At 35.1% G+C, this 12,420-nt stretch overlaps 2 protein-coding genes across 4 annotated transcripts in view; one reads left to right on the forward strand and one right to left on the reverse strand.

Moving 5' to 3' along the window:
• Nucleotides 1-2,182, reverse strand: part of LOC128247807 (uncharacterized) — a 123,133-nt gene extending 120,951 nt beyond the window's left edge. For 2 of the 3 annotated variants that reach the window (XR_008264112.1, XR_008264111.1), the window contains exon 1: nucleotides 1,986-2,010. Coding sequence is in view for 1 of the 3 variants with exons in the window: in XM_052967773.1 (XP_052823733.1) it covers nucleotides 1,986-2,061 (76 nt within the window). In the remaining 2 variants the exon portion in view is untranslated. Of the gene's footprint in view, nucleotides 1-1,985 lie in introns of all 3 variants that reach the window. The other variant, XM_052967773.1, reaches the window with a different exon arrangement.
• The window catches only part of LOC128247873 (roundabout homolog 2-like), a gene marked incomplete at its 3' end in the record, with an annotated part of 388,217 nt that overhangs the window by 279,988 nt on the left and 95,809 nt on the right, over nucleotides 1-12,420 (forward strand). The window lies entirely within an intron of this gene.

The raw sequence follows: 12,420 nt of genomic DNA on the forward strand, positions 1-12,420 counted from the left end.
TATATATATATATATATATATATATATGTATGTATGTTTCTCTCTGTTATTTTGTTTCTTTTTGTCTATATATTATTGCTATAAAATTTGTTTAATCACAGTTTTGTTTTCAACTTTGTCATGGGTTGGATTGGTCTACAACTTACCAAAAATGTTACTTTTCTCCAATTTTGCATCATATGTTGTATTAGCCTTAATATATTGAAATATAAACTTTATCCTTTTATCATCATCTTTAGCAGGAGCATCATCGTCATTATTTTCTCGTCCAGTATTTTTCCAAGGTCCCCTTCCATGACAAGCATCTTTTTCTCTTACCACACAAGACTTAATAGACGTGTAATAATTACCAATTTACCAAAAAATGACTCTGTTTTAGACTTTACTGCTTGTTTGCCACCCACCATCTTATAGTAGCTAGCAGAACCATCTACAAGGTCACTACTTGTTAGAAACAGCAACTAAATCTCCCTCAAATCTTACCTCCCATATGTCTCATGAAATTATGGATCTGCATTTGGATATTTCCTCTTCAAATGTACTCTTTTAATAGTTGTGTGTGTGTGTTTCCATGCACATGCATGTGCATGTTTGTATGGGTATACATACATAAAGCCAATAGTTTCTCATGTAAATCTCTCCTCTCTGTGTCACTGATGTTGTCCATCTGAATGTTATGAGCCAACTCACCTCAGCACACTAACAATTCAACCAGTCCACTGCTTTGGAGTAATTCTATATTCATCAACCCCCAAAAGGACAAAAGGTTAATATAACCCTAGCAGGGTTTAAATAAAGTCTACATAGAAGATAGAAATTCTGTTATTGGTTCATCTAGAAATTTTAGTTGTTTACTATTAGTGTTTGCTCTCAATGAGTAGAACTAGCTGTGACTATTTCTATTTTGACAGAGTCCATTATTGGCTCATCTCAAAACTGTTCAATAATTTGAGCTGTCTTGTAGTGCCAAATTAAAACCTCCCAACAGAATATAATGACTACACTCTTGAAAAAGATTATGTGACATAGTAAAACAACCAGTTATACAGTGAACTCTATGCTAAAATAAAGACACTTTAAAAAGAAAACGATAAAACAGCTAGTTGTGACCTCATTGTCAAATAACACACTTTAAAAGAATGACATTAATAGAAAGTCATTTGTGAAGTGACCTCAGTGCCTCACTACACGTTCCCTTAACCTTTTTGTAACTATATTTCTGTTAAAATACACTGCCATTTTTCAAATTAATTTTGAAAATGGTGAAGAATTTAGTAAAATTACTTTGTCATTATTAAGCTGCTGTTTGGTACTTAAATTAACATAAAATTTTAATGGAAGATTTTTAGATTATTTTGAAACAAAGAAAAAATGTTAAAAAAGGAATTACACACTATAAAATAGTCAGTTTTGAGAACTGATCTCTGTGCCAAACTAAAGAATCCCTTTTGCTAATGGAGTAAAATAACAAAAATATCAATTACAATAGTAGTTTCTTACATAGGCACAAGGACGAAAATTTGAAGGATTGGGATAGTTGAGTAAATTAACCTCTGTATTTAACTAGAATACATCCGTCCACACAGATTGGGAGATCAAGGCAAATTGACATAATATTGTTGTCAAGGACAGATGGGAAGAGGTGCTTCCTCATCGAAGAATCCACCCCAGCAGACAATATTAAATGTCAGTTATGAAGATCTGGATATTGAGACAACCAGAATGTGGGGACTAAACATAGAAATAATCTCTACAATGAAAAGGAGTGATGTGGGTGGTGTTTTTCGGGTATTGTTAAAAATGCAGATAAGTACATAACCAAAATGCCAGGTTTTACAAATATGCACAACATAGAAAATACCACCAAAAGGCACTGCACACACATTATGCAGACATATTACCTTCAATGCACACAAATTACATATTATATATCACTACACGACACAATAGAAAATACAAAACCAAAATAAAAACACTACACATACCCAAGGCACACAGAACTGCTCTTAGTTTTGCAGTAAAAACAAGAAATAAAAAATGGCTACAGAAAAGAAACGACATTAAAACAGTTAGTTTGTGAGGTGAACTTGGAAGTTTTTATGTCTCCAAAATGTTACTGCTGCCACAATCACCACCACCGTCATCACGACCGCCACCACCACCATCATCACAACTACTACCGTCATCATCATCTAGTCATAGGCATGACATTGCCTTCTACAGCATTATTAAAATTTATCACACTGTATGCACTACATTCCTTACAATCCTATACATCATGTCAGTCCATAACTCTCTAGTGGCAAATAATTCATTTACATGATTTCAATAGCAACATTTTGCTGTGACAGCAAACATAGCATGGCTGTCTGTTATGCTTTGTAGTTGAGCCTAAATCTCTAGGTTTATTTAACAAATTTGCAACTAATATGAAACCTTTATATATACATATATATGTGTGTGTATGAGTGTGCTTATATATATATATATAAACATATATACTCACTCTCTTTCTCTCTTTTTCTTTGTGTTTCTCTTCCTTGGTTTCAGTATTATTTATTTTTGTTCTTGTATTGTATTTGGTTTTGCATTTCTTTCTCTTTTGCTTGTTGCATTTTTGTTTTTTTTCTTTCTCTCCTCCCTGTAACTGCCTCTGTTCTAGTGAGCAGACTTGATGGGATCAAAGAGATTGAGTTTGAAATATTCTAATAGGCTGGAGAGACTGAAGGTTATTTATTCATTATCAATGGTTTGCCTTCCTCTCTCTCATTCTTTCTCTCTCTCTCTCTCTCTCTCTCTCTCTCTCTCTGACATACCTCTTCCTTCTAACCTCACTATCTCTCATTGCATTTTTGTCATTTCTAATGAAAACCCAAACTAAATAATAACAACAACAACAATAATAATAATGATGGTGATGATTTCAAATTTTGGCACAAGGCCAGCGATTCCAGGGAGTGGGTAAATCGATTGCATCGACCCCAGTGCTCAGCTGGTACTTATTCTATTGACCCTGAAAGGATGAAAGGTAAAGTCAAACTTAGCTGCATTTGAACTCAAAATATAAAAAGGACGAAATGCCGCTAAGCATCTTACCTGGAACGGTAGTAATTCTGCCAGCCCGTAGCCTTTATAATAATAATAATAATGACGATGAAGATTATGATTTCTAATAGGAGCACAAGGCCAGCAATTTTTGAGGGGTGGGATTTAGTTGAAACCATTGACCCCTGTCTTTGACTCATATTTCACTTTATAGACCCTGAATTTATGACAGACAAAATTGACTTCAGCAGGGATTGCTCTCAGAACACAAAGGTGCCAGAATAAGTACTGCAAGGTATTTTGTCTGACACTTTAATAATTCTGCAATACATTGGCACATAGCCCCATAATTTGGAGTGAGAACTGTCAATGTAATTGGTTCAGGTTTTTGATTTTATTTGTTACTCGCCCACAAGAATGAAAGGCAGAATTGGGTTTAGCAGGATGTATAGCCAAAACAATGATGATGATGACAATGATGAAGGCAGTGGGTGGTAGTAGTAGTAGTAGTAGTAGTAGTAGTAGTAGTAGTAGTATAAATACACTATGTATAACTGCGATGATGATGATGAATAATCTTAATAACAGTTTTATGTTTTCATTCATCATCATCGTTTTATACCTTGGTGAATGATGATCTGGAAAATAGATTAATGATAAAGATGATGACGAATGTTGTGAATTTTGATGAGTGATGAAGAGGTTGATGATGACAATGATGACAATGATAGTCACCAATCACTATGTTCCAGACAGAAAGAGCACCAACATTTTTTAAATATTTTTATTGCCAGCTTAGACATAAAACTCAGCTAACAGAAACAACAACAAGAGCAGCAACAACAGACATTGTTGATATTGTTGTTATTATTATTGTATCTCTATCCTACACCTCTTCCTTCTCCTCCTTAGCCAGTCTTTAACCAATTGATGCTTTGCTGTTGCAGGATCAATAAAAGATAGAAAAGTGTCATTAGCAAAAGGCATTTAAACAGCTGCGATAGTAATATAATCCTTTTTTATGTTCTAGCCTCTTACATCAAACATTCAGTGACCATTTCCTCCTCCACCAGCACCACCACCACCACTACTATCGCGATTACCACCACCACCACCACTACATCCATTACAGCATTCCCAATTAAAAGAGCAGCATCAATGACCACACCTTCACCATGTGACCCACATCATAAATCAGAAGAAAAAAAAAACAAACAAAAAACATACAGTGTTACTGCAGTTTTATCTGACAACATCTAACTTGTATATGTTTGCTTGACCCTCTAGAAACAACAGTGAAATCTCTCTCAAATCAGGTTACATGACTGTCTCTTCTTTTTAAAATAGGAATAAAAAAAAATAAGAGAATGCAGTGTGGCAATATATTCATGGATATTCACAAAAGAAAAAAAAACACTTTAGTGAAGGCTAGGAAATCTTTGATCATAGGTCTGCCTGATCACTGCTGACCTGGGGTTAAGCAACAACATGTAGTCCCCATCGTTAGACTTTACAAGAATCTTGTTGATATATATAAATATATATTACAGTTCTATATTTAAGAGATGAGGAATTATGTACATTATTTATATTTGACGGATATTTGTCCTCATCTTGTTTGTTGTTAACACGTTTCAGCTGATATACCCTCCAGCCTTCTTCAGGTGTCTTGGGGAGATTTCAAACCTGGGTTATCATTCCTAAGGTATTTTTTTATGTTGTTGTTGTTGTTGTTGTTGTTGTTGTTGTTGTTGTTGTTGTTGTTGTTATTATTTTTATTATTATCATTATTATTATTATTATTATTATTTAGACAGTGACCTGAATAATAATAATAATAATAATAATAATAATAATAATAATGATAATGATAATAATACCATCGAAAAATACCTTAGAAATGAGTACCCAAGTTCGAAATTTCCAAAAGACACCTGATGAAGGCTGGAGAGTATATCAGCCAAAACGTTGTGTTAACAACAAACAAGATAAGGATAAATATCCGTCAAATGTAAATAATGTAAATAATATAAATATATATATTATGTATTAACAGTAAGGTTTCAACAAGTAGAACAGCACTCGATTAGCAAAGAGAGTTAAGATAACATTATAATAAAAGCCATAAGTCTTGTTAAATACAGCTACCCAGGTTTTTCTGATCGAAATAATTTATTTCACTATTTTTCAAGCTAGAACAAGACCATTGGTCAGTTGCCTTTTGAGCAGAGAATGTTTAAACAAGAGAAACTGGTAAGGAAGAAGACAGTACAGCTTGTTTGACCATTCCATAGATTATTCCATTACACATCAACTTTTCTCTAAGGAGAAGAAGCTTGTAGTTCTCATTCAACCATTCCCCACTTCTGGAGTGGAGGATTCTGTAAGTGCTTTGCCGTGACCCTTCTCACACAACAATATAGTTGATTCCAAGAGAGAGAGAAAGGGAGAGAAAGAGAGAGAGAGTAGAATGAAGTCCTGTATTTGATTGGTACTCCAAAGTTCAACTTCATGAGAATAAAAGGCAAAATTGATTTTGGCAATATTTAAAATCAGAGCCCTGAGAGCTGGAATAAATATCTCCAAGCAATCTATCTGACACCCAAACAATTCTGCCAATTTCCTGGTTGTACGTCTATCTATTGACCTGTCTTTGCATATGCACGCACTCACACGCACACATACATATGTACACACACATACTTTAAAGTATTGAGTAATTTATTTACTCTGTGTGTGTTCATTGCTTTAACAGCGTTTGTTATACTTTTATTGGGATTCTTTTTATTCATATTTTTTTTTTTAAAGTTTTGTTTTGACTTCTACCGCCATGCTTGATCATGGCAGCAGGGTGGAGAATTCTTTAAAACATTTTTCCTTTTGGCATTTGTTTGGTGTGTGTGCGTGCGTGCATGCGTGTGTGTGTGTGTGTGTGTGCGTGCATGCGTGTGTGTGTGTGTGCGTGTGTGCACATGTGTGCATACATGTGTATGTGTGTTAGATATATCAATGCAATCATCACCTTCCTATCTTGACAGCACTAACAACTGTAGGTCAAAATATCACATTGCATCATTTCTCAGAGCAGTCCAGTGGCCTGACTTAATAGAGTGATCACTCTCTAATTTAAGTCCTGCCATTGACTCTGTCCTCATTTCACCCATCATTGGACATTTCTAATTGTGGTTCAACGAATGTGGGCTGGTGTGGGTTGTATGGGTGTGAGTCTCACTTTTGTTTGCCATGGCATGCCTTTGTTCTCTGCTTCCATACATCAAAATAACTGGCTCTTTATTTAATTAAAATAAAATGCCAACTCTTCTTCAACTTTACTTTAGTATAAGCTGTGTTGGCCTTTGCTGGTGTTTGTTGTTGATGTTACTGTTGTCATTTAACCTCAGATCAATCCTACTTCAGCTAGCTTATAATAAAAAAAACAAAAAGCATCCCAGCCATAACTATCCCATTTTCAATGGAAACAGCAGGTCTCTGACCACATTAGCCAGTGTTCACTTTTGTAAACACTACAGGATGAATTGAGGGAGATTTTACTTTATTTTTAGCAGATAATAATAATAATAATAATAATAATAATAATAATATTCTGCCCAATACCACAGATTTGCTTGTCAGTTGTCTGACCATAACCAATTGAACACACTCCTAAGTGACTGACGATATGTGCATCTCTGACCACAAGCAGTAGTTGGGGAGTATCATAGCTTATGTGAATTCTTTGGGGTTTGAATAATTTAATTCTGAGAACATGGTTGTTTTGTTCAACATCCTTAATCCTTATTCAGGGACCTTTTGAGCAGGATGGGCTACTCGACCAGAAGAAAAATTTAACAGGGCCCCCACCTGCAAGATCATATGGTATAAGATCACCATATGGTTGTGATGCATGTGCCTGGTGTACCCCTATCAGATAGGTAATCATGATGGGTGTATTAGGTTTTGTATATTTGTACCCCAGTGTTACTTTGATGACATGTGCTGTTCTCTCGATCAATAATAATAATAATAATAATGAACTTATTGTATACAGTGCTCAGGTGCACTACAATTCAGTAGAAGAGGTAAGCAAAATTGCATGAACAATACAATGAATATGCAGAGAAAGTGAACAGTGAATAAGTCTTTAAAAATTAACCTACCAAATAGAGAATCACTCATTTGCTATTTTTTATTGCTTGAATCCTAACCCAAATTAGCCCTGTTCAAACAGATCTAAAATCATCTGGACTCGATTCATATATGTCTCAGTCATGACTTACAAGGAGGCACCGAGAAAACTCTATTGCATTCCTCCATGAAAATTCCATAGCAGTCACATAGCAACAACCAATGATACAAAGATGGAAGGATTATCTTCAAAACTGGATCAATATATGGCAATGAGAGTGGAGGTTCTATGTGATTGCTTAACCTGTAGTCAGATTCCCCTCAAATCATTTTATATTAAAAAGGGAATGACACATTGAATGATGTCATAGATATGTTATATTTTGAAGGCAAGAACATCATAGGTAAAACCTTTTTGGTCAGAGGTCAGTTTGATTAAGACTGACCAATTGGAACATAAAGTGTAACTCTGATTTCAATTATAATCACCATCGTTTAACATCCATATTCTATACTGGCATATTTTGGATGGTTTGACAGGACCTAATTAGTTCAAGGACTGCATCATGCTTCAGTGTTTGCTTTGGAGGGGTTTCTATGGCTGGATGGTCTTCCTAATGTCAACCACTTAACGATGTGAACTGGATGCTTTTTTTTTATGTCACCAGCACTAGTGAGGTCATTATACAGTTTGCAAGACTATGTATTTTGAGGTGACCGTATTCTGTCATTTTTTACTTTTTTTTATAATTTGTTAGAGAATGAGAGAGACAACCCTTAACCTGAGTAAGTTCTCTTAAATTGGGGAGGTTCGTGTTCAGTTTGATCCTCTGGGTGTTGATGCCTGTAGAAAAAGGAAAAAAAAAAGGCCAGGAGTTAGAGAGTTTCAGAGAACTGCAGTTCTAGAAAGATATCGACAAAGAGTGACATGGTTGAAAAGGAGTCCACAGCTGGAAAGGAAGAATTGAAGTGTTTAGTTTGGAGTTTGGAAGGTGTGAGCTGGTAAAGATGAAGGGGGAAAGAGCATGATCGAGAGACAAGTGGGTAAGGTGGATTGAGTAGGAGGTGGTCTTCAAAGTAGAAAAGTAGCAGAGGCCATTATGGAAACTGTAGAATAGAGTGGGTGAACAATATGTATTCATAAGCCAGTGATTGTAGTGAGTTGGTGAGTGAATAATATTTCTTCTTGGAGATGGTCTATGATATCAGTATATACAGTAAGAACAATAACAGCAGCATATATGATACATGGGCATATACTCTACTCTGATGTCAATCACAGAGGTTCAGCAATAGATTAAGCATGAAGTATTTTCTATACCTAAAACTTCTACATTCTGGTCTGGTTACATTCTATTTTCACCTTGTTTCACTTTGTCTTCTTACTTCCTCTGGTGTTAATTAATTTTTTTTCTTTTTTTACTTGTTTCAATCGTTAGACTGTGGCCATGATGGGGCACCACCTTGGAGAATTTGTAGTCAAATAAATTGACCCCAGTACTTTTTTTTTATGCCTGGTACTTAAAAAAAAAGCATTGGAATTTAATACAATCAACTAAATAAAAACCTGGTGCCTCACACTGGCTGAAGTCCAATGACTAAAACCCATAAGAGCAGTAAAATGCAATAAAAGAACATCTGTTGAATCTTTTGCCAGAGCTCATCATGATCATCATCATTTTCATATAATCTCCAGCACTTGGAATATTCAGCCAAAAACAGTTCAATGGGAGTCATTAAATGAATAAAAAAAATGACCTACATTTTTCCCCTTTAATAGTCATTTAGTTTGTTTTCTTTTCTTTAATGGTCCACCTTTTGCTACCAAAAGACCGACTATTCTTCTTGTCCTGAATGTTGACACCTACCCTCTGGCTCTAGACTTCAAATGAAATCTGTGGATTCTATTTCTTTAGTACACAACATTATTATTGCTTACCATATTCTATTTTCTCTTTGTATTTTTATGTTATTTCTTTTTTTTTTTCTTTTGATCTTTAGATTTGATTCTACTTCCATTTCTTTCATCTTTCATTTAATATAATTCTGCATTTTGGCAGCCAGTAAGACATCCATTACCTAATACAGGCATAGTGAAGAAGCTCTCACTATGAACGTACTCTCACACATGCGCACGTACACACACATACACACACATACATACACACACACACACACACACACATATGTACTGAGACACAAACACTGCATATGCAGAGATACACACTTATACGCATTCACATGCACAGAGGTTCATACAATGAAACAAACACTTACATACACACACACTCACATGCTCTCAAACTCATACATATGCACAGACTCTCAACACATACACACACATACACACACACACATGCTCAGACACTCATTCACACACTCAAGCACATAAGCACAAACACACACACTCTAACATTCACTCATTCTCAAGCTCACGTGTATAGAGCTATGCTGATACAAACACTTACGCACACACACACATTCATCCATCTATATGAACGATGACTGTGATTTAAAACTCTTTTATCACACATGGTTTAAAGGATTTTTTTATGCCAATACACCAGTAACCCTGGGTTTTCTCAGTTCCCACTTCTGCTCATCTTGTCTGTTCCTGATCTGCTCAGACTTGATGGCACCTTTTTGTATAAGCTTACACTTGGTAGAAGTCTCCGCAACAAGGTCTTCTGCCCCACCACTAACTCTGGATTAACGTTCAAGTCTTTTAGGGAGGTTTTGAGAGTATTTTCATAAGATTAACAGCGTCCACAAAATGATCAGTTCTTCTGCACTGACTCACTGGGAAAAAAGTGCTTTGAATATCAATTATTATCCACTCTGGTAGTCACACACACGCACATATGCGTGCATGCTGGGATATACACATTCAAACATATATGCAGGCATATATGAAGAAATATATGTATACAGTGAATAGCACATTTTCTCAGTCACATACATAGAGTGAATAACACACAGACATAATACACACACACACCACATGGCACTGATACAATCTTTCACTGATTTACTTTGTCATATAGTTCAGTATATCTTATTTTCTATAATGGTGGAATTAAAAAATAAAACAAACAATCTATTAAGTCTGAGTATTATTTACATAGTACAAAACATTAATTATCTTAACTCCTAAATCAAAAAAAAAAAAATAATAGTAAAGACCCACAAAATTATGCCCCTACTTTCACTTCAGTAGTTTTGCAAAAGAAGTGGGGCTAACAATGTAATATGATAAACAGAGGCTTCCTGTTTAATATACAATGGCACTCTACCCTAACAGCTTTTTGAGCCACATGTACCTTTATTTAATATTCTGCAACCATCGGCATCAGTTTTGATGCTGAACAAAAATATAGAATGAATTTTTCTCCCATTTCTTTGCTGGAGATAGCATCAATCTAGCATCACAGAGTAAGGTATCAACTTCAGATCTTAGAAAGCAGATACTATCAAGCATACTCCTGTGAGATTCTTCTTCTTTTTACTCGTCTGCCTTTTCCTTTTAAGTTTGATGAATCTAAAAATAGACATAAATAGTATCCTGCTGAATCAGCAGCTGAGACTATAGGTTCTTCACTAAATTGTTGGGACTCTCTATTGCAATCCTAATGATGAGAGACAAGCAAATAGGAGATCAAGGTGATTGCTCAGTCTTCTTGAAATAGCCAAAATTCCCTCAAATAACTCCTCTCATTTTACAAATGTAACTGATACATTATATAATGTAAATGGCAGGATGATCACAATTGCAGTGCTATTGATCATAGGCCTGATTGTTCAGGGCTGACTCGGGACTAAACAGCAACAAATATAGCTGCAGATATGACAACAACAAGGAAGTCATTACATAGTTGCTTGATATACCAGAAATAGTGACCATAGCTACTTCGAATAATACATCTAACAACCAAGAAAAAAGAACAAAACAAAAGGACACTAAAAATGATGCACTTCAATATACCTTAAAAAGTGGGATGGTCAGGGTGGGAATATCTGGATACACCCATATCATTACTCTAGGAATGACATGAGTGATTCCACCTTGGCTGGAATAAAGAGTTATAGGTTGTATTTGAGAGAGATAGCTTAAAACATTTACTGTATAACATCATTCATAAATTATGCAATAACCATCAGTTTCAGCCTTCTGTAAATATTTTATGAAAATTTAATACACGACACAAATTCATGACTAGAGGCTGATGTATATATGTATGTGTGTTTACTATGATAATGTACATTTTATATATGTGTGTGTGTTTTATGTATGTATGTATATATATATATATATATTTATAATTCATCATTTGACTGACTTGTCTAGGGGTTCTTATATATATATATATATATATATATATATATAGAAACCCCTTAACAAGTTAGATAAAAAAACTTTGGGGTAAGTATGAAGAATTTATACACTACTATAACTATTGGCTGGTGCCTGTGCATATATATATATATATATATATATAAATAATGAGTATATGCATATATACATACATGTATGTACATACCTACATCTACCTGTATATATAGATGCATATCTGGGTACAGGACGTTGCAAACAAAACGTAGACAAATGATAAACAGAGTACAGAAAACACACAGGCCACATAGAGAACATTTCCTTCATCAGCTGCCTCCATTCTAACACTGGCGTTTCAAAGAGTTAGGGCAGGACGCATCGATAAAATGGCTCTTCCCACAGACCTTAAATTAAATTTGTACCATAGAGGAATGTAGTGGCGGACAGAAAACAAGACAGGAAAATGAAACAGTGAAAATAAACAGAAAAGGCTAGACGGGCAGACGTGAAAAAATATGTGTATATTGAACGCTGTGAAGCAATGAACTGGAAGGAAGTGGGATGAGGAATGTTTGTGTGCGTGCTTAGCAATAGCTAAGGAAGAAAGGAAGTAGGGCTGGACACATGTGACCAGCGAGGGGTAAGGAGAAAGAGTGGTACAGGGAGAAAAAAGGGGAGGAAGTAGAAAATAGGTGAGCAACGAGAGACAGGGAGGAAGAGAGAGATATAGTAGTAACAGAAGGAAGAACGAGAGGGGGAAAAAGATACAAAGATAGATAGAGTCACGTCAGACTCTGATATATATCTGAAAGTCTCCCTCTTTTGTGCGTATATATATGTACATATTATGTATTTCATACCCAAACTATTATATTTAATATAATTAATGTACCTAATTTGTTTATCTGCATAATTGCCTC

This window comes from Octopus bimaculoides, chromosome 5 (genome assembly GCF_001194135.2).
Source record: "Octopus bimaculoides isolate UCB-OBI-ISO-001 chromosome 5, ASM119413v2, whole genome shotgun sequence".
Taxonomy (NCBI): domain Eukaryota; kingdom Metazoa; phylum Mollusca; class Cephalopoda; order Octopoda; family Octopodidae; genus Octopus; species Octopus bimaculoides.